The 24,979-nt window shown below is 43.2% G+C and overlaps 5 protein-coding genes across 5 annotated transcripts; 3 read left to right on the top strand and 2 right to left on the bottom strand.

The window, feature by feature from the left end:
- Positions 1–674: 674 nt before the first annotated feature.
- On the top strand, positions 675–7,388 carry ftr82 (finTRIM family, member 82). Its single transcript, XM_018742046.2, has 7 exons — positions 675–1,401; positions 3,534–3,629; positions 4,083–4,316; positions 5,136–5,295; positions 5,410–5,466; positions 5,710–5,775; positions 6,268–7,388. Exons 1-7 carry the CDS (start codon positions 823–825, stop codon positions 6,786–6,788), a joined length of 1,713 nt encoding a protein of 570 aa, XP_018597562.1. The 5' UTR covers positions 675–822; the 3' UTR covers positions 6,789–7,388.
- A 1,054-nt stretch (positions 7,389–8,442) lies between these two features.
- Positions 8,443–13,000, top strand: ift22 (intraflagellar transport 22 homolog (Chlamydomonas)). The gene is made up of 5 exons (XM_018742048.2): positions 8,443–8,600; positions 8,725–8,807; positions 10,152–10,241; positions 10,583–10,785; positions 12,653–13,000. The coding sequence occupies exons 1-5, from the start codon at positions 8,562–8,564 to the stop codon at positions 12,799–12,801; spliced, it is 564 nt and encodes a 187-aa protein (XP_018597564.2). The 5' UTR covers positions 8,443–8,561; the 3' UTR covers positions 12,802–13,000.
- Positions 13,001–13,626: 626 nt separating this feature from the next.
- Positions 13,627–15,098, bottom strand: mis12 (MIS12 kinetochore complex component). The gene is made up of 2 exons (XM_018742047.2): positions 15,057–15,098; positions 13,627–14,384 (listed from the first exon to the last, which is right to left on the bottom strand). The coding sequence occupies exons 1-2, from the start codon at positions 15,076–15,078 to the stop codon at positions 13,753–13,755; spliced, it is 654 nt and encodes a 217-aa protein (XP_018597563.2). The 5' UTR covers positions 15,079–15,098; the 3' UTR covers positions 13,627–13,752.
- Positions 15,099–15,418: 320 nt separating this feature from the next.
- derl2 (derlin 2) lies at positions 15,419–21,977 on the top strand. Its single transcript, XM_018741798.2, has 8 exons — positions 15,419–15,760; positions 16,569–16,634; positions 16,715–16,788; positions 16,948–17,041; positions 18,483–18,678; positions 18,780–18,870; positions 19,025–19,110; positions 21,893–21,977. Exons 1-8 carry the CDS (start codon positions 15,575–15,577, stop codon positions 21,967–21,969), a joined length of 870 nt encoding a protein of 289 aa, XP_018597314.1. The 5' UTR covers positions 15,419–15,574; the 3' UTR covers positions 21,970–21,977.
- On the bottom strand, positions 20,318–24,228 carry scimp (SLP adaptor and CSK interacting membrane protein). Its single transcript, XM_018741799.2, has 5 exons — positions 24,080–24,228; positions 21,946–22,057; positions 21,341–21,392; positions 20,949–21,031; positions 20,318–20,778 (listed from the first exon to the last, which is right to left on the bottom strand). The coding sequence occupies exons 2-5, from the start codon at positions 22,055–22,057 to the stop codon at positions 20,579–20,581; spliced, it is 447 nt and encodes a 148-aa protein (XP_018597315.1). The 5' UTR covers positions 24,080–24,228; the 3' UTR covers positions 20,318–20,578.
- Between the last annotated feature and the right edge of the window lie 751 nt (positions 24,229–24,979).

Below are 24,979 nucleotides of genomic sequence, written 5' to 3'. Positions count from 1 at the left end.
TTTCCCTTTTCGTCTCATTCAGGGTGCAGAACTTGTTCGGCTGGTTGCCCTGTAAACACACACACACACACACACCACACCACACCACACTCATCTCCACTAAAGCACACTTCAGATGACCTGTGCGAGTCTTTGTAAAACATCTAGCAGTAAATTCCTTCCATTTATGTGGGCGCCGGGATTTTGCCGTGAGAATTCGCTCGCGTTGCTTAATTCCCATACTGGACTGTCGGTGCATTAACAGAAAAATAAAAGTAAAGTCCCAAACATTGTTCTAAATGCTGCACGCACTGTTTTAAATGTCCTGAAAATGAAAGACAAGGCCAGACCGCGGCTGAGGCTTATTCCACGTAGACTATAAAACGCGAAAAATGCAACGTGAGAAAGAGAATCGGAAAAGTAAAAAAAAAAATTCTGATGAGTTACAGCCGATGCGCATTGGGGTGGAAAAAATAATCTTGTACTCGTGTAAAAATAAGTGACCTGCGCGAAAGGAACGATGCATATGCAAGAGTACGTTTAGCTGAGCGCACAACTTAGTGGGGTCAGGGCCTCATGTTACACTCATTCATTCCACAGGAGTTTGGCCCCGCCCCCTTTCCTCCTAAACCCCGCCCCTCCTGTTTGGAGTTTCAGCGGCCAGGGCTCTCAGCCTGTTTATCTCCGCCTGGCCGTGCTTACGGGCTCAGAGGAGGGAGCTCCGCCTGTTCTCAGTTGTCGGCTCCTGGAATTCAGAAATACGGGTTCCGCCTCCGCGGCGACGCAGTCCGCCGAGTCTTACCGCGGCGAATCCTGACTTCTCCCCCGACAGGTGCTGGGACGATGGCCGAATCCCTGTCCCCGGACCATTTCAGCTGCCCCCTCTGCGTGGGCATCCTGAGGGACCCCGTGGCCATTCCCTGCGGCCACAGCTTCTGCATGGACTGCATCAGCAACTACTGGAACGAGGCCGACTACACGGGCATCTACATTTGCCCGCAGTGCCAGATCACGTTCACGCAGAGGCCCGTGCTGCGACCCAACACCATGCTCACCAAGGTGGCGGAGAAGCTCAAGAGGTCCGGCCCCAGCCCGCCCGCCGCCAACAGTTACGCGGGGCCCACCGACGTCCCCTGCGACTTCTGCACCGGGAAAAAGTTCAAGGCCATCAAGTCGTGCCTCAACTGCCTGGCCTCGTACTGCGAGAAGCACCTGAGGCCCCACTACGAGTCGGCCACGTTCAAACGCCACAAACTGGTGGACGAGCTCGGCAACCTGGACCGCAAGATCTGCCCCCAGCACCAGAAGACCCTGGAGCTGTTCTGCCGCACGGACCAGATGTGCATCTGCGCCCTGTGCACCGTCAGCGAGCACAAGGGCCACGACATCGTCTCGGCGGAGGCCGAACGGAGCGAGAAGCAGGTAAGGGGCGTCCGTGCGCAAAGCCAGCCCTCGGGGTTCTCCTCTCTGTACCTGGAATTCTTCCTCGACCAGACAACCCCGCGAGTCCCGAAGGAACTCGTACCGCCTAGATCCACGGGAAATAGAAAAATCTCAACCAGAAATTGATTAATAACTCCTCAGATGCTTAAAGTGACACCAGCTCTGAAACGACACGTTGAATCTCGCTGCCTCACCCTCCCGTGTGCAATAAAACACCAGTAAAAAGTGTGGAACGAGTTTATAACACTGTAACGCGCGGCTTTTCAAGGGTGACTTTCGAAGGGGCGGTAAATTGTAAGAATAAGAATGAAAAGCGTGCCTGATATTACTTCATAAAGGTGCTCTAATGAAGAAAAAAAAATTTTTGGGAGTTATGGGAACATAAGGGATTTTTTTTAATAATGCGAACACATCTAAGGAGGGTTATTGTGGCTGGTTTTATAGAGGACTTGTACTTGTGTAGTATTCTGTCCAAAGCACGAGTTTGTGCGTACCTTGCACTTTGAGCCCTCTAAATGATGTCACCGGCTTCGGCAGATACTGGCGGCAAGGAGACGTGCGATCCTGCCGAGTCGCTGGGACGCTCGCCTTGTCCGGTGAACGAAATCCCCAGCAAAGTGTTAAAATGCCGCCAGGCCGCTGCGCCGTCCTCCTCGTTTCCGCCGATTCCGCGAAAGTGATCTCACTGGAACGTCTCTAAATTGATGTATTTAATTTTCAATTATAAGTCTGCTGTTTCACCGCAGCCGCTTTCACAAACCCATCATAAACCAAAAGCATGTGACTAGTGCAATATCCATACATGGCAGGCTGTTTTTCTCAGTTTAATACCGGGAGAGGCGTTTAGTGGACAGAAATTTTGCTTTTATGGTTTGTCTGAACTTTACAAAAAAGAAAAGGTGTGCTTTACTTTAGTAAATCTTTGCAGAGATTTACGTCTTCGCGGCCCATCTCGCACGCGCTCATCGGATTCCCAGAAGTCGCCGAGCTTATCTTAAGGAACGGCCTGGTGATCTCGGCTAACGGTGGAAGCGAACGCCCTTCTGGCTTCCAGGACTCAGTATGCGAGCACCTAGAAGCGAGGTCCGCAGCGGCCCACGTCGCATTCCTATCATGGCTGGGATTCCAGCTCTCGGGTGAGATAAAGCGGCCCTTTGCGAGCCGCCCTCTCCGAAGTCCGAGACTAACGCAATCGCCCAGTTCCCACCGAGAAAGCCCTCGAGCCCGATCCGGCGATGGGACCACGGCGCCGTTTCCTCAGCAAACCAAAGTGTGGAAACAATGCTTTCTCACGCTGCCGTTGGAACTCGACGTCCGGATTCACGCTGCGACGTGCCCCTTTTCTAATTGCGCTACAGCGTGTTTCCTTCTGTTCGCGGGAGGGGTTTCCTTTCGGGCCGACGGAAATCGAAGGAAAACAAAGAAACTAACAAAGGATGGAAAGGAACCCTTTATGCACCCTGTGAAAATACATTGGCAGCCAACGGTGCTTGGGAAACAGCGGCGAAAAAATGACACGCGTGTAAGAGACGAGAGCGTCACGTGATTTTAAAGACCGATTTACCGTATTTCTCCTACGTACAAAATGTAAGTAACATATAGGAATGTGTGGCCCCGACCTGGATGAGCGGTCCATGAAAATGGATGGAAATTTACAAATATGTATGAGAGCTCTGAACCCTTAGCAGAATGAAGTGGGCTGTGGTTCGGTGCCAATTAAACATTATTAATAAGTTGTTAATAATATGAGGACACAGTAATTAGAGAGGGGCAGCAAGTGCCGTAGCGGTTAGCGCCACTGCCGTTGGGCTTCAAGGACCCAGGTTTGAATCCCACCTCCTGCTGTGGTGCCAATGAGCAAGGTACTTAGCCTGAATTGCCTGGTAAAAATTACCCAGCTGGCTAAAGGGGTAAATCATAGTAAGCTGCTTTTTTGGGGGGGGTTGGCAGCATATAAATGTGAATTTTCTTTGAATTTAATTTATTTTAATTTTTTTTACATCGTTTTTGACTTGCAGCTCAAGTGCTAGTGATCACTGGGGGTTCGAGGACTTTCTTTTAAATGCCAGCGCTGTTTTTGACCTCTGCTTTGCCTGGATCGCCCTCAACAGAAACTGCTGGGAGTTTCGCAGACAGAAATCCGGCAGAAATGCCAGGAGAGGATGAAGGAGCTGGATGAGTTGAGAACAGCTGTAGACTCCCTCAAAGTAAGTGAGATCGGTGCAATGGGGAGCCTGAAAACTGCAAATTCCAGTCTCGGGACACAGACAGAAAATTCCTTAACATAGACTGTATAAATCAGTGCTAAAATTATAGGGGCTCGTGGAAAATCGTCCGTACTCCACAGGCTGATAGTGCATGAAATCTGAGCTCTCCAGTTCTTCACGACTGTACTATGTACAATATTCACATAAGTTTGGATCCAGAAACATTAAATACCAAAGATTTATCAAAGCAAATCAGAGCCATATGGTCCATATTTAATTTCAGGGAACCTTTTTCTGTTCATTTCCCTTTCCTGTCAGATATGTACAAGTACAAGTCACAGAAGAGAAGTAGCTTGCAGTGTAACACAGTCTCTGGAACACACAATTAGGGGTTGGACTAAGCGTTTGCAAGGAATTATGTATTAACTGTTTCCATGCGGGGTGGTACGCCAGAGCTCAGCCCAAAGGGCCATGGCTGAGAGCGAGAAGATGTTCCGAGAAATGATCAGCTCCATCGAGAGGATGCGCACCGAGGTCACCAAGCTCATCGGCATCAACGAGAAGGCGGCCTTCAGCCAGGCCGACAGCCTGGTGGAGCGACTGGAGCAGGAGATCGAGGAGCTGAAGAAGAAGGAGTCTGGACTGAAGCAGCTGTACAGCACAGAGGACCACATTCACTTCTTGCAGGTAAAAGGCTCCGGACAAAGGCCGATTCATTCGTACAGCTGGGAGTCATGAACCAAACCATATCATTAGTACAGCTGTGATGCTTTGAGGACACAATAATTACACTGTAGGAAGCCGCAGGGCCAGCAGGTGGCATAGTGGTTAGTGCTACTGCCTTTGGCCTTAAAGAACCCCGGTTGAAACCCCACCTCCTATTACAGGACCCTTGAGCGAAGTACCTACCATGAATTGCCCTAATAAAAAAAAGCCAGCTGTGTAAATGTACAAATGTTTAAACAATAGTCAATAGATTAACATTTAAAATGATTTAAGAAAAGCGTCAGATAAATGAATGCTTTAAGTGAAGTAGTGAAGGGCCAGGACTTAAAGCCTTAAGTCCATTCCATTCACACACACACACACACACACACATTGTCGGAAACCGCTTGTCCCATATGGGGTTGCGGGGAGCCGGAGCTGGAACCTAACCCGGCAACACAGGGCGTAAGGCTGGAGGGGGAGGGGACACACCCAGGACAGGACACCAGTCCATCGCAAGGCACCCCAAGAAGGACTCGAACCCCAGACCCACCGGAGAGCAGGCCCCGGTTTAACCCACTTTGCCCCATTCCATTCAGCTATTTAAATTTTGAGTCTATTTCCACGAAAGTGCCACTTAAACTAATAGCAATAACAACAATAATCACAGCAACGCTTCAATTTCACGTTTCACAAAAACAAAAAACATGCCCAGCTCAGCTATGATCGTCACTCTGGTCGAGGCCAAAATTAATTCCGACCTCTAAGCAGAAAAGCCTCTTGTGCTTCTTCTGGCGGCAGAACTTCAACTACCTATGCACCCCGACCGACGATGGCGTCATCCCACGGGTGACGGTGAACCCGGACTTCTCCTTCGCAGCCGCCAGGAAGGCCGTGGCCGAAATCAAGGAGCGCCTGGAGGAACTGGGCCGAGAAGAGCTGCTGAAGATATCGCGATCAGGTGGAGGACTGTTTCTGGCCTCGATTCCCCCCCATTCTCCGCGCAAGCCGCAGCATCCGCGAACGCCCGGCCAACCTTTGCAAGTGGTGTTTATATGTTGTTCTTTCCGCACAGTGAACGAGATCCCGGTTTACACGGTGGAGAACCGAACCAAAGAAAGATCCATTAAAGGTAAACCTTCGTTTGATGTTTATCTCACCGCTTTCGGAGTCATAACTTAATCTGGGCTGCAGCCGCGTTGAGTTGCACGGCTACGTCCGAGTCTTCAAAAGCAGCGCCAGACGGCTTTGCTTGCGTATTTATCATCCGAGAGATATTTGCATAGCGTGGTAACGCTACGGCAAAATATTTACGCGTTCTGCATAGCTTTGATTGCGCATCTCACTGGTGTTCTTCCTGCTGCTTTGACTCCAGCAAGAGAAGTAACAGTGGACAGCTCACCCCCCCCAGAGCCCAGGACCAGATCTGAGTTTCTGAAGTGTGAGTACGTCTTAGAAGTCTCTCATTTTATTATAATTCTTACATTTAATTGTTTAGCTGACATTTTTCTCCAAAGCGACTCAGAAGATTAAGGTTACAATTATGTATCCATCGATACAGCTTGGAAATTTTTACCGGAGGAAATTTTGGGGTCAGTACCTTGCTCAAAGGTGCTAAAGCTGGAGGTGGGAATCAAACCTGCAACCCTTTGGAGCAAAGGGAGTAGCTCTAGCCACTACGCTACCAGCTGTCCCGCATCATTATTATTACTATTATTATTATCATTATAAAAATATATAAGTTTAATATGTCCGTTGTAGGACATAAACTTGTAAATCAGTTCCTCGATATTGGAAATAAAGATTAAGCAAATGAATGAGACAAATCATGAAGGATAAAATGATCAGTCCAGAATAATTTCATTAAAGGGAGAATTTTTCTATCTTGTATCCCTTTTCCTATATCATTTTTATATACCTCCTCTCCGTCCAGACTTCTGTCAGCTCCGCTTGGACCCAAACACCGCATACAAAGAGCTCTACATATCTGAGGGCAACAGGAAGGTCATTCGAACCCGAGACCTGCAGCCGTATTCGGACAACCCGGAGAGGTTCGACAGCTTCGCGCAGGTGCTCTGCAGGGAGGCCCTGTCCGGGGGCCGCTACTACTGGGAGATCGAGTGGAGCGGGGAGTTCTCGGTCGGAGTCGCCTACAGGGGGATCAGCCGGAAAGGGAAGGGTTCCCTCTGCCTGCTCGGCTACAATAAGAAGTCCTGGAGCCTGCTGTGCTCCGACTCCGGCTACTCGGCCTGGCACAACCGGGTGGACAAGGCCGTAAATGGCCCTCACTCTCCCCGGATCGGCGTCTACCTGGACCATTCGGCCGGGACGGTGTCCTTCTACAGCATCGGGGAGACGATGACCCTCCTGTACAGGTTCGAGACCACCTTCACAGAGCCCCTCTATCCCGGATTCGGAGTGGGCACCTCTGTGAAGATCTGTCAGCTAAAATGAACAAAAAATAAACATATATTACACGTAGATATGAAGACAAAGCCTTTAAAATATACCGTCTCCCTTTTTCACCTTTATTGTGTGCTGCAGTTGTTTTGTTTTTCAATAAACATTAGAGTACATTTGCCTGGATGCTCTACAATTGACCTTATTATTTTAAAGTAAAAGATAAAAAGTCAAAACTGTCAACACCTTTCTCACAACAGTATTTTTGTGTCAAGCGTATTGTTACTTTGTTTCTTATTTTTGTATAATAAACTGCTCAGCAAAGGAAATGCGGTTCTATGCCCATAACAGGAAAACAGTCGAAATTGTACTTTAATGGAAAATCTTGATCTTCTGTATACATTTTTACAGAGCTATAAAACTTTGTCACTAAATGAAAATTTCCTCCCCCTGTTTTCAACGTGATTTTTCCTGTAATTCTGAATTAATCTGATGAACAAGACACCTGTTAATTTCAGAATCACCATTCGGCGTACATAAACACGTTTGTTTAGACAGTAATTTAACTTGCATTGTATGATAAAGTTGTAAAATGACAACTGGGAAAATCTAAAGCGTTTCATTTTGTACTTTTTTATTACCAAATAAAAGGAAACGGATCACATATAATATCGACTTTGATGATCACTTCATCTCACCATTCAGTCAACATTTTTCCATTTAAAAATATGATCGATACGTTACTGGTATATCTGTTACACGCTAATATTTTACTTGTCCTTAAGCAGACGTAAGTATTCTAATATGTGCATTCTATTTACATTCATTTTACAAACACCCATTTCTCACAAAACAGGGTTACTGAGGGTAATTTTTTTTTTTTTTCCCCCCAAAAAGAAAAAAAAATCAACATTTTAGGTAATTTCTCTTTTTTTTGGTGGGGGGGGCTTGAATTCCATTTTTTTATGCAAAAAATTCTGTTCTTTTATGAAAAATATGTCAACTAGAGTTAATTACAAAACATAATAAAAGGTTTTTCGCAACAAAACATTATTAAACTTATATTTATTACAGGGTACCCCGGAAGGACATTTTCAATGATTTGCCTCAAGAATTTATACAGTATGACATAAACACAAGATCAGTGCCTCTGTCTTTCCCTCTAAAAAGGCGGGAAACATGAGAACTATTAAAGCCAGGAGAACAGGCCGACATGTTAAACAAACCCCTCCAACAAACAATGGTGTAAAGCGCTTCATTCACCGACTCGGTGTTACATTCAAACTCTTCCGACGGGCTCTTTCCGGTAGGTTTTCTTTTTTCCTACAACATTGCATTTACATTTATTCATTTAGCAGACGCTTTTCTCCAAAGCCACGTACATCTCGTAGAAAATACAATATGTACATTACATTAGCAGAGAGAGATACGTAGATGCAGACGCGTGACTTTGAAGTTAAATTTGTTATTTTCCCAGTGATACAAATCATTCATGTACATCACATGATTAGCTGCATACATTTTTAAAATTCTGCATTCTTGGTTTCCATAAAATTATTATAAAAACAGTCAAAACCCCGTGAGACTATTTTTGCTTTGTTTAAATTGAAAATAACGTTTCGGTTTCTTCAGCTGTTCGCGGCACACTGAACAGGCGAATCTGCGGCGTTGAAACAGGCGTTAGATGCGCTTTTGCGGAAAGCGCCTAGAGACGCCTTGGTTACCGCGGCAGCGCTGCGCGCTCCTTTCGGCTCCGCACCCGCACTCGGTAAATTCGCTTTTCCGTCGCGATGCGATCACTGTCAACGTAATCCGCACAAGTCCAAAATGCTGAAAGCAAAAATACTCGTAATTGGACCAAGCGAGGTAAGGCATGGTTGAGTAAAACGCAAGAGTGGCGGAATTCAATTGGAGTTAAAAAAAAAAAAAAAGTTGAGCGGATCGCGCGCCGCCGGCTAACTTTTATTTTTTTCTCACTTCACTCTGCCAGAGCGGTAAGACGGTGCTGTCAAACTTCCTCTCGGACACCGTGGAGACGATCGGAGGCGAATACTACCCCACGCAGGGGGTCAGGTACGCACCGCGGACGAAGCAGGGAACCCACTTAACGTGAACGCGCGCGCGGGACCCGGCGCTGCCAAACGCGCAGTGTGTGTCGCCCACCGACCGCGTTTCTCCTTTAGCCGCCGTGTTCACGAGCGAATGAGTAATCGTGAGCGATTTTACTACAGTGACATTTCCGTAAAAGGCTCGTCGCACGTGGACAGTGCGCTCCTCGACATACGTCCTTTCGCAGATCAGACCGACGCGCTTCCACTCAAAAGCCTTTCCGTGCTCTTCTTATAGTTGTGTGTGTGTGTCTGTGCATTTCCCACATTTTAGACTGTTTGGATTGCTGAAATGTCCCGAGTACATTTTTGTTGCAACTGGACTGATACAATGTTCATAAATGACTGTTATTGACACTTTGCGCCGGGTGTCCAAACGGCGCAGGTTGTGCGTTCAGATCCCTGTGTGTGTAGCACATTCCAGGTACAGCTTTACTAAAACCTGGACCATTCAAAAGTTTGAGTTCACTTACTTGAATCTGCCCCACCCCCAACATAAATACTATGTTTCTGTAAATACTTAGAAGGAAAATTGTCTCTAAACCTTAAATATACTGGTGCAATGAACATTGGTTCATATGGTGGAAAGTAACAAAGTTAACTCGACTGAAGAATCACACATCTGCAACTATGTCTCCCTTTCTCATAATGTAATGTACAAATTGTATTTTTCTGAGATGTATGTCGCTTTGGAGAAAAGCATCTGCTAAATGAATAAATGTAAAAGTAATGTAAGTATCTCCAAATATCCACCTTCTTCCTTAGTAACAGTTAGAGCAACAAGCCTGGTGCACCAGGTTGAGACCAGGTATGAGGTGACACAGGGTGCACTTTTCAGTTTTTATTAAGAATCCAAAAAAAAAAAACACACAAATTACAAATATTGAGACACTTTTGTCATCAGCAGCATCCATGCTCTTCCACCTCTTTAGTAAAACAAACTTCTGTCCTCTGATAGTCCTATTATGACCGCACTTGCGTTGTTTCATTTGACTGATGCGTTTCTCCTAAGCAACTTACACTATTTCCTTCAATTATTTACCCATTTATACAGCTGGGTCATTTTACTGGAGTAATTTAGGGTTAGTACCTTGCTCAAGGCTACTGCAGCTGGAGCCAAGATTCAAACCTGCAGTCGCAGCCTTTGGGTCCAAAGGCAGCAGCTGTAACCACTATGCTAACAGCTGTTCCTTAATGGGTAACCAGTAATTCCAGGGGTGGGCGTGGTCGCGGTCGCACGCAAGCGTGCCATAATGTCTCAGCAGGCGTACTCACTTCTGACTGATACTGCATGCTAATGTTTCCCTAGGATTCTGGAATTTGAATCGCAGACTTTGGACGGAAGCGTGAAAAACGGTACCTGCGAAGTGGAGCTCTGGGATTGCGCCGGGGACTTTAAGTAAGGACGGCGCCGCGCTGTAGCCGACGTCGGGCCCGGCGCGCACTCCTTCGTCCGGCCGGCATCTCCTCTTTTCGTGACGAACGTCTAGATTATTTCTCTCATTTATTGTGCTGCATTAAAAATGAATCGGTTTCTCGATAATGGCGATGGGCTGGCATCCCCCCATCCGGGGTGTGTGTTGAGTAGCCTAGTGCGCTGCGCTTCCAGGATAGGCTCTGGATCACCATGACCCAGACTTAGACAAGTGAGAGGAAACTCTCAGTAATATTTTCTAGGGCCTGTTGCACTTGTAGTGTTGTTTACTGAGTTCTCCTCATCCCTCCTGACGCGATCTGAAGGTTCGAGTCCTGCTGGCCGGCCTTGATGAGGGACTCCAGCGGGGCCGTAATCGTATTTAATCCAGACGTGCCCAGCCACCTGAAGGAAATAGAGACGTGGCACTCCTCGTTCGTTTCCTCGCAGGGACTGCAGGACAGCCAGTGTCTGCTCATTGCCCACCGCAAACCGGGGAGTGGGACCGACGGTGGACGACCAGCATTAGGTGATTAAAACATGGTCTTTTTCAACGACTTTACCCTGATGGACCTGTATTTTCAGACTGGATTTCATACTTTGCTGTCTTCAGCAGGCCTTCTTTGATAAGAGGCTCTGCCCATTATAGCGGTGGTATTCTAGGTCTTCTCGTGATGCTCCTCAGATACCAGTTAGTGACCCTCAGTGCCTGTGCGCCTTCGTTGGAACTGATTTTTCCTCCAGTTCGAGGTTTTTTGGAGACTCAGTAACGAGGCACAGTAAAGCTGAGAGTGTTGGTTTAGGACAGTTCTTGCCGGATGCTGTCCATCGCACGTGCACAGCTGCACGTTTCTCCTGTGTCTTTTCAAACACCTCACCGCAATTGTAGCTCCTTGTGCAAGGCCTTCCACAGTCACCTTCACACACAAACACAAACGCACTGGCTGAACCCGCTTGTCCCGAGTCGGGTCGCAGTGAATCAGAGCCTAACCTGGCAACAGAGGGTGCAGGGCTGGAGGGGGAGGGGACACACCCAGGATGGGACGCCAGTCCGTCGCAAGGCGCCCCAAGCGGGACTCAAACCCCAGAGCCACCAGAGAGCAGGACCCGGCCCAACCCCCCCGCACACCCCCGGTCACCTTCACCCAATCCAAATTAAGAGAAACTTTACAAATAACACAAGTACTGTCTTCCAGAAACTTCTACAATAAGCCATATCATCGTCATCTAAGAATAATATACTGTAATGAGGAAATAATAATATAATAATAGGAATATATTATGAGTAAATAATCAAAAGTGAAAGTAAATCATATAAGTAGTACTATAATTAAAAGAATAAAAAATGAGTACCCTCCAACACTTAATTCCCACTGTGACCCGCCCTTCTCTTTTTTACTCATGTAGTGATTGATTCCATGACATATGACCTTTTTTATTCCCCAGGAGAGTCCAACATGGTTCATTTTGTTAACATGACACATTCTTCTTTCTGTTGCACTCTGGGTGGTGGTGCTGAGAACTTTTTTCATCAGATGATGTGGTGTACCATGTTTCACGCCCATAGGTTACAGTGGGAGGCAGGGGGGGGGTGTGTGACTGTTTGGCTTTTCTGCAGATAGATGTGGCTCATGTTTTAATGTCTCGTTTCTTGTGCATTTAATCCAAGCTGCTCTTTCACTTCTGCCAGTTTTCTTACTGATGTCGTAATTCATTTTAGGTGACCCGGCTATACATGTTCATCCACTTTTTGATGTCATTGTTTCAGTATGTACTGTACACCCCACATAGTCCATTTCTCATTCGTTTTTTTTTCCCCCCCGAGTGCATTTCTTCCCAATTTTCCCATAATTTAGCTGATTTATTTAAAGACTGTTAAATGTTTATTACTTCTCATTGTCAAAATGTGTGACGCTGATCCAGACATCTAAACTAACGGCTGTTACTGCTGCCAGAATCTTCTAGATATTGACTTGGAACGGCTGAACACTCGACCTCTCAGTTATTTTTTTGTATATAATTTATCCAGAATTGAATTGTAGAACTGTGTGTTCACTTTGACATTAAAGAGGGTCTTTCGATTCATACAAAAAGCCTAATGAAATCCTTTATTTGCTGCTGTACCCTTAACCAAGGTACTTGCAATGAACTGCTCCAGTAAAAGTTCCCCATGTGTGTAAATGGAGTAAATAACTGTACGTAGCCTAACATTGTAATTCACTTTGGAGAAAAGTGTGAGATAAATGTAGATGTAAAACCATAAAAATGAAAAAGTCAGAGGGGAGTGGATACATTTTATAGTTACTCTGGCACTGTCACTTAGTATTTTGGTCAGTTCATCGTTGCGGTACGGTGCGTTACATTGATTTTTTTTTTTTTCTCTTGTGCGTACATAGCATCACAGTTTAACAAACTGCCCCTCGTTCACTCCACCCTGGAAGAGGACCCGGAGCAAGTGAGGCAAGAGTTCCGGAAGTACCTGGGATCCGTCACCAAGACGCTGTCAGAAAGCCGTGAGCGGGAGGAGATGTCAATCATTGCTTAGAACTGAAGGACAGAATCACTGAGGCTTTTCAGACTTGAGATTAGTCTGGGAACAAAGGAATATAGTTCAGTCTTATAGTTCATTAAACATGATCAATTATATCAGAATCTAAAATGGCACTTTGTATCAATTTGGAGAAAGGTCAGCTATTATGTGAACTATGTTGAATTTTGCATGTAAATAAACATTTTCGAATGGGAAAGGATGCAGGATGGAGTCATTATTTTGATACTCAAAAATGACAATATGGCAACCTTATGAAATTATTTACATATTTAACAGATGCTTTTCTCCAAAGCAACTTCCAATGAACTGTATGTAGTATTATCAGCCCACACACATTCACCAAGGTGATTTACAGTGCTAGATACACTAATTACAATGGGTCACTCATCCATACATCAGTGGAACACACACACACACACACACACACACAATGGGTGAACCTGAAATGCAACATGCAGCTGAGGTCTGGCCCCTAAAGATTTACACACATGTGGCTGACACGAAACCATAGCAGGACTATGGTAACTGTGTCAATAGTTGTAGTATTTACACATCCATGGGTTAATATTTTCTGATGTTGATTTTAAAATTTACTGCCATCTTTGTCTCTTTCCCCTAAGAAGGAATTTAAAATAAATTTATCTTCAGTCACCAAGGACCACATCTATGAAAAGACAGATCCACCATGTTTAAAAATGCCCAGGTCTAACTTCTCTTTCATCAAAGGCGGCATAATATTCAATGATAGTATATAAGTTCAATATTAATATACAGTATTTAAATATTACCCCAAAAATATGGATTACTTTGAATGTTTTATTAAGAGACAAGGTATAAATGATTGTAACAACAGACAGGTGTTTAAGAAAAATAGAGTAGATCACCACTTCATGGACGCCAGTGAAACAGTACATGAAGACGTATGTGAAAGGACAGAGTCACAAATCAGAAATGATCCAGGCTGCCATTTTTAGTTCGGATTCCTTTCATCAAGCCTTTCAGGGTCTTCACAGTCTGGGTCATAAAGGCGAAGCTGTCCTGGACGCCACCCGTGCCTTCCTGCGTCCAGGCGGCTCGTAGCTCTCCGATCCACTTTAGCACACCGTCGAGTTCCTCCTGGACCTCTTCCTGCTCCTTCAGTTCTGCCAGGATGGCCTGTCGGGCACACACCTCCGCTTGGTAGGCCTGCTCCAACCGGGCGAGCTCAGCCTCCAGCTTTAGCAGCTGCTCCGCACCTTGGGGATGCTTGCTGTGCGGCTGATCCTCCGGCAGCAGGACGTGAGAGGGAACGGAGAGCACGTTATCCAGCAGCAGGGCCTCCATGCGGTTCGAGAGGCGCCGCACGCGCTCCTGCAGGAACTTGTGCAGCTTCTGAGTGCACTCCCGGGCCTGGTGGCTCAGCTCGTCCTCGGGCCCCGCGCCCGCGAGCTTCCTCACAAACACGGCCTCCACCGCCAACAAGATGTCATGCAGGCAGTCCTGGAAGGCGCTGTACACCCTGAGCATGCAGGTCTGGGGTGTGAATCCAAAGAACTGGGCCTCATACAGCTTGAGAGACTCAGGAGACAGCGGCTCCACTAGGGTGAAGAGGGAAAGGAAGAGGGAAAGGAGGTACATGAGTCACTTCATCCATCCATCCATCCATCCATCCATCCATCCATCCATAACCAAACACTCTTCCAGTGCAGGGTCACGTGGTCCAGAGCCTATCCTGAAGGTACTAGTATCATGAGTCAGCCTATCACAGAGCGATCATCTCACTCACACACACACACACACACACACACAGAGCAATTTGAGTCACCAATAAACACCTGACTAGGAAAGCCGGGTTCAAGCCCACAAACCAGGATCTGAGGGTCAAAAGCTACCCGCTGCGCCACCGTACCGTACGTACCGCAATTGTCAAATCAAATCAAGCTTTATAATTGTCATATCATCGTCAACACAACATATAGAGAAGAGTGAAAATCTTTAGTGCAGATTTTTGTTACAGATTTAATCAAAATAAAAGCGTAATGTATCCAGTGTCTAGTGTGAAGTCTGGCGATACGCAATACAAGTGTGACACTGTCACGTCATTATGCAAATTAGTTATATATAGTTTTATATAAATATGCACACATTAGTTAATTAGGTCCAGTATTGTCGACTCCATGAGGAGTTTTTAAAACTACTACAACGCGCCTTGCGTCGCGACCGACCGACCGACTGTCTGTCTACACTTTAGCAACGAAACACAGCCGTACCTTGGTTCCCGCTCTCCGCCATATTCCGTGTTTCCCGCGCGAGCCCAAGGGGGAGGGCTTTCTCTCAAAGTCCCCGCCCACCGTCTCGACGTCACAGTAAAGTGACCAATCACAATGACGTAAACAGCGACGGAGTGCCGCTCGAGACAATGGGAATGAAAGGGGTAAGTTTAAAGTATTCCTTAGTTCAGCTTTGTTATAAACGTTACCAATTTAAAAATATTTAGTATCTATTTTATCTAAATTTTTGTCTGCTACATAGAGTAGTAGTTGTTGGTTTACGAGATTTTTAAAATTGGTATATTCTAAATGTAATATATATATATACATAATTGAAACATTCTATTGTTAATACGTATATTATTAATATTTCCCATTGTACCACGCCGTTTTTTGCGATTGGTCACCGGAGCCTCGTCAACCAATCAGACAACGCCATACCTGCCGCGGAGGGAACTGACCTTATGATTGACAGTCCAGCGGATTAATCAGGAAAGGGTATAAAACTAACCAAACGAATGAGCGCTCGAGGGCTCTATTTCCTGATGCTCTCTGTCACGCCTTGTGATGACGTGTCCAGAAAGTCCCGGAAGCGCACAGTCAATTCCAAAATGGCTTACCAGACGTTCCAACAGGAGTACTTACAGATTCCTGTTGTGACTAGGGCGTACACCACCGCTTGCGTTCTCACAACAGCCGCAGTGGTAAGTTAACCGCAGTGTGTTTTTGTCTGCCTTTCACCCTCGCGCAAGTTTTTTGGTTTTATTATTGAAAATTAATGGTATCGCTTGGTAGCAATCGTGTAACACACAGCTGACTGTCACACAGAGTCACTCACGTAAGTAAAATATACGTTCACTGATTGTACATCGTTTTTTGGGATTATGAAGTGGAATTCATTATGTATTGGACAGTGTTTTCAAGGCTTGTGTTAAGAGTGATTTTTAGTGCTACCTCTCCATCAGTGATCACCTCAGCCAAATGAGTGAGTGGTGTGTGTGTGTGAGAGTGAGACGTGTTTGCTACTTTCTTCACGTTAGTTGCACTAGTTTTGTTTGTGACTCCTTAACTTTCACATATTTACCGCCCTTATATACTTATGGGCAGCAGGTGGCGTAGTGGTAAGGGCTTTCACGTGAAGGTTTTTGATTCTCACACCCTTCCTCCAGCTCCTGCTGTAGTACCCATGTTGAAGCTAGTTTACTCTGATTTTAAGCAGTACAAGACCCACCTAGCAGTGTAACTGGGTAGATCAGTATTCAGGAGATTAATATTCTAAGGGCAGATTAGCAGAATGTGATATTTCAGTTTGCCTTAGTTGTGCTCCAGCTGTAGTACCTTTTGAGCAAGTGATTTACCCTGAATTACTCCAGTAAAATTCCTCAGCTGTAAGTATGCAAGTAATTGTTGGTGGATTAACACTGTAAGTCACTTTGGAGAAACTGCTGCGTGGGGGTACATGTGATGTGTTCATTCGGTATCCTGAACGTGTTGCCTATATTCTTTCTCCAGCAATTAGAGCTCATCACACCTTTCCAGCTGTATTTCAACCCAGATTTGATACTGAACAATTATCAGGTGAGCCGCATTGGAGCGATCGTTCGTAAAACATCGTGCTGACATTCCAGAGCGCTTACTCTTGCCCTTATTCTCAACAGGTATGGCGGCTGGTGACCAATTTTCTGTTCTTCGGTCCAGTTGGATTCAATTTTCTTTTCAACATGATTTTTTTGTATCCTTTTTAATATATGCTCTCCATGTGTGTGGTTTTTTTTTTTAATTATAAAGACAGCCTTCTGAAAAACTGTTCATTGTAATAGTATATTTGACACTGTTTATCATCCTCATTATTTCCTGCTTTTAGAGGGATTCCTTAACCACAAGCCCACAGGTATCGATACTGTCGGATGCTGGAGGAGGGCTCTTTCAGAGGTCGCACTGCTGATTTTGTCTTCATGTTCCTTTTCGGTGGCCTTCTCATGACCGTATCCTTTTACACCATTGTCTACATAGTCGTCTTAAAAAATAACTTTTTACAAGAAAAAGTTTTTGGATCCCTTTGGAATTACCTGAATTTCTGCATTAGTTATAAAATGTGGTCTGCTGTTCAAGTAAGTCACAGTAATAGCCAATGTGCTTAAACTGACAACATGCAATTGTACTTTTTGGAAATATCGAAAACGGTGTTTTCCACGGTTTTTCCTGCTTGGACTAGAAATATGTGAACCCTTAGTGAGTGATCTTCTTTAGCAACAATAACCTCCATCCTGTAGCTGCTATCAGACTTGCACAATGGTTAGGAGGAATTTTAAATAACTTCTCTCAACTAATTTCTTTGATATTTCATGGATTCCTTGCATGAACAGCTCTCGTCATGTTATGCCACAGCATCGTAATAAGGTTGAGATCTGGAGTCTTGACAATTCCAAAATACCATTTTTCTTCTTTTAGTCATTCTATTGATTTATTCCTGTTTTTCAGGTCACTGTTTTGTTGCATCACCCAGCTTCTCTTATGCTTCAGTTGATGGAGCACTTGCCTGACATTCTGATGTAAAACTTCTTGATACGATTTTCAGTTTATAGTCCCTTCTGTGACTGCAAGCTGTGCAGGCCCTGAGGCTGCAAAGTGGCCCCAAGCCATGATTCCCCCTCTACCATATTTGACAGCTACAATGAGGTTTTGGTATTGCTGAGCAGTTGTTCTCCCCCCCCCTCGCTTGTCTTCACAGAATGGTGTCCCAGAAGTGAAGTGCTGTAGAACATCCAACTGGTCTTTTGCAAACTTCAGACGTGCAGCAATTTTTTTTTGTGTTCTTATAGTGAACAAATGATTAGAGATATTGGCAAGTTCTAGCAATTTGTGCAGGTTCTTTGCTTTTTCCCTACAATTGTGTTTTTTGCTTCTTTTCTCAGGTGTACTCTTGCCATTATCTTTGCAGGGCGCCTACTCAGAGTGGAATCAGTACTGGATTTCTACCTGTTCATATGAAATGTCTTTTGATTTGTGCCTGCCACATGTGACCATATCATTCTTCAGAAGAGTAGTCAGTAACCAAGCTCTGTCATTTTTATAAGCTCAAACCACATATTTCTTGAATAATTAATGCAGAAATTCAGGTCACTCAGAAGGTTCACAAACCTCCCCCCCCCCCCCCAAACTGTAAATTAACAGTATGCATACAAGTTTCAGAAAATTCTGTGACTTTGTGTCCAGATACCTTTGTTTTGATTTGTTTACTAATGTGTTACCTAAGCTGTGACATTTTTTTCATTGTTGGTGAACCCTGCAAAGTTTTTTTTAAATATAAAAAAGGTCTCTTGAGACTTGATCAAATACATTTAGTGTGCTTCCTTTTGAATCCTGTATTTCAGCTGAACATGGTGATCTCCAGTCCAGATGTTTTTTGCCTTTACAGCAGCTCAGATTTTTGGCACCTTTGTGAGTCTGGTTTTTCTGGGCCAGGCGTTTACCATCATGCTGGTGTACGTCTGGAGCAGGCGGAACCCCAATGTACGGATGAATTTCTTTGGCCTTCTTAACTTCCAAGCACCCTTCCTGCCCTGGGTCCTCATGGGCTTCTCCCTGCTGCTCGGTAACTCCATTATTGTGGACTTACTAGGTATGGTTCACCACAAGTTTTTCTTAATATTGGAATGTTTCCTGCAAAACTGTTTCACAGAATAGCTTGATGAGAATGTTCCGCACTTTCTTGTCCTTAAGGTATTGCTGTAGGACATGTCTACTTCTTCCTAGAGGATGTGTTTCCAAACCAGCCTGGGGGTGGCAGATGGCTGAAGACTCCTACTATTCTGTAAGTCAGCTTTTTTGCTGTTTCAAAGTAGTTTTTTATTTTTAAAGAAATGGAGAGTTTATTTTTAAAGATTAAGACCTTATTTGATGCATCAGTTGAAACAGCTTGAGATATTAAAGTTTGTTCGTAACAGGCTTCTGTCTTTGTCACACAGGAAGATGCTGTTTGACAGTCCAGAACAGGATGCAAATTACAACCCCCTCCCAGAGGATCGTCCAGGGGGTTTTGGTTGGGGTGAAGGTCAGCGTCTGGGGGGGTAACAGGACCTCCCTTTTTTTGGATGTTTTGGACAATACCTTCTGAGAGATACAAAAAGACTTTTTTTCTTTTTCCATGCATTTCTCTCATTCTGGATAAAGAGTGCAAAACTGTTCTGTGTACCAGCAAGAAAGTTGCGCTTTGTCTGTGTTTTGAGGCATGCGTCTCCGTGAAACTTTTGACCACACTGTTCAAATAGGGAGACTGTTGCTAAAGACGAGTACGAAAAAGGGCCGAACAACTCCTGAGTTCATTCTGGAATGAACCGTTGATAAAACTCAATACTGAGCTTTTTTAAATGCTGACATGAAATTAATAATACTGCTCTGACTAAGCAGAGGGTGGGTATACATTCAGATCTTGAGTCTTTTATGATTTTACTTTTTTCTTTTTTGCAAGAAGTATGTAAATATATAAATGATCGTGCTCTGTGTCATTCTGCGGTGATTTTTGGAAATTTCATGCAGAGTATGGTGTCTCAAGTCTATGTTTTAAAACTTACACAAAGAGTATCATAAATTGTTCCAATGAGTATCAGTAGAATTCCATTTCGATACAGACTTTCAGAGCTGCTTCAAAGGTAACAATGTGGTTTGGTCTGGTTTAAGTTTCAGTGTTTCAACAAAATTAAATTCACTTGGAGGAAATAGAAATATATACTTGGAGATATGCATTAGTGTTTTTCTGTGCTTAATTTCATCAGAATTGATGCAAGCAAGCCAGGTTAAGATGCAATGTTAATTTTTAGTTTTTCCTAATTGGATAAACTAGGATGCTCAAAGTGTACTTTTAAAGCACAGTACGTTTTGTGCAACACGTAGTCGCTGTACCCAAGGGTCCTGTCAGCATATTGCTTCGTGAAGAACTGATGGTTTAAGGAAGTTTTCAAAGATACTTCCTGTCCAACAGAGGAAGTCTTTGCAAACATTACACTAACCTAGTGTTCATGGCAACGTAAATATAACATACGAAGTCTTAATCTGAATTTAGGGAGAGAAAATATTCAGTGTTTTAGCTTGTGTATATATGCATAGCTGCACAAATAAGGTTTTACAGTATACATTAGAAATTACTGTAATTCTTATTTACCAATACTATACATTGTTCTAACAAGTTCATTTGTAAAAAATTTCTTTTAAGATCTCACTAAGCATTTAAATATAGTCACTACAGCTAAGATTCAGTGTTTTGTATTAAATATAACTGAGGGATGTGATGAGGTTCACCAACACTTAACAAAATATCCAATACAGGAAAATGAGACTCTGAAGTTATAGTAATATCTAAGCATATGGTTTTATGACTGTGTACGAGGAAAAAGTTAAAATGCTTTTAAGTGCTGAGGGAGTGGTACTGAATTGATTAAGCAGTGGACTGTGTCTAAAGGACCAGACTTCGTCCATCCTTGCGAGGTCCGAGCCCTGCTTTTCTGCATCGGAAGCTTGCAAGCTTATACCACATCATCGTAGTCTTCGCTTTCATATGCGGGTGAAATCACATCATCGTACGAATCCATAGAGGTGGTATCGTGGGCCAGGGATGTAGTCATGGACTGTGGAGTCTCTTTCTGCTTGTATGGGGGCGGTGGTGTCTTCTCGTCCACTTTTATGTAGTCTGGCACGCTTGAAATGTCTTCATAGCTGGCAGAAGCTGCCACAGGAATGCAAGATGTACCCCAGAGGACACAATGAACAGAGAGCAGTATTTTTAAATCTTGACAGTGACAGCATCTGTCACTTTATTAGCAAACAATATCGTTTTCATTTTCTAGGATAGAGTAATTAAGAAGATAGATGAAGGCTTAGCATTCAGATACTAACCAGGGGATGATGGGGCAGCAATATTCCTTGGTGGAAGGGGAGGCAGTTGTTCTTCAAGATGTTTTGGATGGTATTGGCTGTTCCTGATTAAGTGGATCACAGGAGGTTAATCCCTATAGAAATTCCATGTGGTAAAACATAGCATGTGCACGTCATGAATGTCTTTAATTTGGGTTTATGCTACGGGATTTTATGCTTTGCAGAATGATTGTAGGGGTTCCATGAAATGGAGCAAATATGACTGCCTAAACTTTGCCGAGTTGACACAGTGTAAACATGTAAAGTTATATCTAAGGTCAGTTTAAACATAAGGGTCATAGTCATTTGCTTTTAGAAATCCGATTCTGTTCTGGGCACTGAAGCTTTTTGCTAGGACTGTAAGTTATACTTACTGGGTATAAAATTGAGGTTTTGAATTTTGGAAAGTATTTTTGTATTGAGCTGCTGTAAACACAAAAACAGAGAATTTGTAGAGTTTAAACAGACAAATAGCATTTTGTAGCACAGTACTGTTAGGACAATATGATACTTCCACAGTCCACATTTATTCATTTAGCTGATGTTTTTCTCTAAAGCAACTTAAGATGTTCAACTACTTACAATTATTTACCCATTCATACAACTGGGTAATTTTTACTGCAGTAATTTTAGGCCAAGTACATTGCTGAAGGGTTCACAAGCAGGATTAATTCCAGGAACTTTTCATCTAAAGGCAGCAGCTCCATCCATTATGCTATCAGCTGCCTCAGTTATTCATAAAATAGTTGGAAATGGAATTTATATGCCACTTCACAGGGAGATTTGAAATATCAGTTCAAAATATTGGCTCTGAAACTGCAGTGAATAATTTTTATAATTTCTAATAACTTTATACTGTAAATGCAAATCTTTGGAATGGTTTTTCAGCATTAGACATTAATTTGGATTTAACCTTTCCTTTTCAGCACAACGCATGGCCTACTGCAAGGTTTTATACCAGTGTATTACTGGGAATTACCTCTCTTGGAGATGCACTTGTTGATGAGGAGAAATATAAGGCCTATGACCAGTGAGACCAGCACCATTCCAATTACCAGGAACAGCCAGAAGTTTTCCCGCAACGGCACCATCTACAAAATAGGCATTTATATACGTAATGTTATAGGAATAGCAAACAATCCGCCAACTGCTCAAGCAATGAACACTAGAGTTATGTACTCCCAGAGATAGCCATATTTTTCCTATTTATTACTTTTTAATTGCTTTTTCCAGAATTTCTGCTACCGGCCGAGCTCATAGATGGCAGTAAAGCACATTTGAGCGGTACAACTCACTTCTACAACGTTTACAACTTGTGGCTGGAGTTTTGGTGTGCCTGTGATCAATATCAAAATGATAAATATAGCGTGTGTTTGAGTGATGAATCGATCAAGAGCTGGCACTGAAAGGGAACTGCAGAAGTGTTTAATGTGTTGTAGCAATATCAGCAATTTTTACAGAACATACATTCTCTGGGATATTTAGTCTTTACTGATTGATTTTTAGAACTGCAGACGAAACAATTTGTGAACAGATGTCTTGTGCCAATTGTACCCATAAGGAAAGGAGCAATTGTTCAGTAACAGCTTCATCAAAAGGGCATCAAAGTACAAAGCATCGTATTGGAGGTAACAGTAAAAAAAAAAAAAAAAAATCCATCAGTGATTTTTTTTTTTTTTTTTTTTTAAAAATCCACCTTAAAATAAAACTCTCAAAGGGGTTACGCAGATTAACCTGTGGCTATGCAACCGTGCTTTACCAGAAATGCATAGTTTTTCTGCATATCAGCAATGGGTTAAAAGCTATGTTTTTAATTATGGCTGACTATCACTTCCCTTTTCTAAGAACCACATTAGCAGTTCTTTATCAAAACTTGCTGCTATCCAAGTTTTTACAAAAATACCATCACTAAAACGTTGAAATTATATACATTAATAGAATTAATATATTTGGATTAAGTGAATACTTTTTTTCTTAGAAATGCTTCTTTTGTTAAGTGGTAGAGGCTATGAGCCTTATTCCTTGCCACTTCAGACCATCAACAGCCATTATGTGCTGTCTAAATTTTGTACATTTCAAAAATATTTCACTTGAGATGGTTTTTTTGATTTTAATAAAAACAAATATACTATAATAAAAATAAAATTTATATTTCTTCATTCAGTGCACACTTTTCCCCAAAGTGATGTACATGTCAGAAAATACAGTATGTGTATTACATTAGGAGAAAGAGACAGTTTCAGACATGTGATTCTTAAGTTTGTTTCTTTCCACTATATGCGCTGATGTTCCTCCCCAAGTATATATTACATAAATACTCTTTACAGTAGAACAAACTTATGAAATTGACTACATTGCAGAGGACAGGAGGATTGACACGTAATGCAGCCAACCAAGAAAATACTAAGCAGTACAAATTAAATTTTTAACAGTGTCTTGTGACTTATCGGGTAATGACCAAAACATCCCGCGCAGCTGCACAACGTCACGGGACGATACATAAACAGTTTAGTGACTTCCTGAGGGGTGATGGAAACTGACAGCCCCGCATACAAAGCCTAGTTTGTCCTGTATGATCTAAGGGTTGTATATGGCTGATGGTGGAAACTAAAGGGTTAATCTACTTCTCTGTAAGAACAACAGGGCTAAAACACTACACTTCTGTTCTGTCACACCTTGGACATTTATTATCAAGGTATAAAATGTTTTCTAGAAGAGGGCATGCAATCAAAATCCTTCCTCATATTCAAAAAGGAATCACTTGTTCTGTGTATGTCGCAGTGATCTGGAGTCTCTCCCAGGAACCAAGGCTATACCTCGGGTGTACCTCGCACGGAATGGTAATTCACCAAGGGACCCGCTCATCTACGCAACGCACTCTTCAGCGGTTTCATGAAGCCGGAGTACACGCACACAATATATACCCAAAGCACAGGGTAAACATGGAGACACTGCATGGACAAGTAGACAGCCACATTTGAACCAACAACCCTAGGAGAATTTTGACGGTATGAAGGTCTTGATGAGTCAGATCATAGACACAGTATACTATTCAGCAACCACATTTTGCGGATTTACAAGCGTTATCTCGTATTATATTGCTTATTCCTTACCCTCGGATGAAGACCACCTTCAGAGAAGAAGGGTGAGACCTCTAACTCGAAGAACTCATCTGGAAGAGCCAAGAATTACTAAGACCGTGGTCGAGCTCCTTCGTGGATACAAGTGGTACATGTAGTGCTTTCAGAAAACTGTTGCAGAACCCAATGACAAGTGAAGTGCACATTCATTTCCTCCCAGTCCTATTTGAGGAACGCTGTGAACCCAAACCACTTGACCACAGTCCCCACCTCATCAAGATCCAACTCCGCCTACAAATCTCTCATGTCCTGCTCTCAGGGACGTTCTCCCTCAAAGATCTGTCATTCTTTGCTTTGTACTTGTATGTCTTGCTGGTGTTTTTACAAATGTGTACCTTTTTGGGTATGTAGTAAGTAGTCCCTCTATGGTGCACTACTGAAACCGTCTCAAGGTTCGAATAATTTTGTGATTTCTAAAGTCAGTTGTCGAAAGAATGGAGAAAAACAGACCTAGCCGATTAACACAATGCTGACTTTCTGCAGAGCTGATAAAACAAATCTAGCATATCACTGGGATTAAATATGAGTAATTAATGAAGAATACAACAATATTACTTTCCATTTTATGCATGTGCTTCATTATTACCAAAAGACCTAACTAATAAATGTTATTAAATTGTAAAAAATGTTGCATGTTTTTACATTGAGCATTCAAAGTACTTGTGTTACTATTTGTTACTTATTAAGCGAATGAGTAATAAAAATAAGAAAAATAGATTAATACCCAAATCATCTCCAAATCTGTCAAAATCTCTTGCTCCATTTAGTGTTATTTCATAGTACTATAAAAAGATCTTGTAAATATTATGTAAAATGAGGAAATGCTAATCTGGGAGTATAAAATCGTTTAGGTACATAAATCTATGTGATGTG

Source organism: Scleropages formosus, chromosome 25 (genome assembly GCF_900964775.1).
Source record: "Scleropages formosus chromosome 25, fSclFor1.1, whole genome shotgun sequence".
Classification (NCBI taxonomy): Eukaryota; Metazoa; Chordata; class Actinopteri; order Osteoglossiformes; family Osteoglossidae; genus Scleropages; species Scleropages formosus.
Note: the sequence above shows the minus strand (reverse complement) of the source record. Positions and strands in the feature narration are given on the sequence as shown.

Coding starts and splice junctions, on each gene's coding strand:
- derl2 (XM_018741798.2), top strand. CDS start 15,575: ATGAGCGCTCGAGGGCTCTATTTCCTGATGCTCTCTGTCACGCCTTGT. Junction 15,761..16,568: donor TTCTCACAACAGCCGCAGTG/GTAAGTTAACCG, acceptor TTCTTTCTCCAG/CAATTAGAGCTCATCACACC. Junction 16,789..16,947: donor CTTTTCAACATGATTTTTTT/GTATCCTTTTTA, acceptor ACAAGCCCACAG/GTATCGATACTGTCGGATGC.
- ftr82 (XM_018742046.2), top strand. CDS start 823: ATGGCCGAATCCCTGTCCCCGGACCATTTCAGCTGCCCCCTCTGCGTG. Junction 1,402..3,533: donor CCGAACGGAGCGAGAAGCAG/GTAAGGGGCGTC, acceptor CGCCCTCAACAG/AAACTGCTGGGAGTTTCGCA. Junction 5,776..6,267: donor CAGATCTGAGTTTCTGAAGT/GTGAGTACGTCT, acceptor CTCTCCGTCCAG/ACTTCTGTCAGCTCCGCTTG.
- mis12 (XM_018742047.2), bottom strand. CDS start 15,078: ATGGCGGAGAGCGGGAACCAAG. Junction 14,385..15,056: donor GGCGGAGAGCGGGAACCAAG/GTACGGCTGTGT, acceptor TCTTCACCCTAG/TGGAGCCGCTGTCTCCTGAG.
- scimp (XM_018741799.2), bottom strand. CDS start 22,057: ATGGTGCCGTTGCGGGAAAACTTCTGGCTGTTCCTGGTAATTGGAATG. Junction 21,393..21,945: donor CAAGTGCATCTCCAAGAGAG/GTAATTCCCAGT, acceptor TTGTGTTTACAG/CAGCTCAATACAAAAATACT. Junction 20,779..20,948: donor TGCTGCCCCATCATCCCCTG/GTTAGTATCTGA, acceptor TTCCTGTGGCAG/CTTCTGCCAGCTATGAAGAC.
- ift22 (XM_018742048.2), top strand. CDS start 8,562: ATGCTGAAAGCAAAAATACTCGTAATTGGACCAAGCGAG. Junction 8,808..10,151: donor TACCCCACGCAGGGGGTCAG/GTACGCACCGCG, acceptor ATGTTTCCCTAG/GATTCTGGAATTTGAATCGC. Junction 10,786..12,652: donor CGGTGGACGACCAGCATTAG/GTGATTAAAACA, acceptor GTGCGTACATAG/CATCACAGTTTAACAAACTG.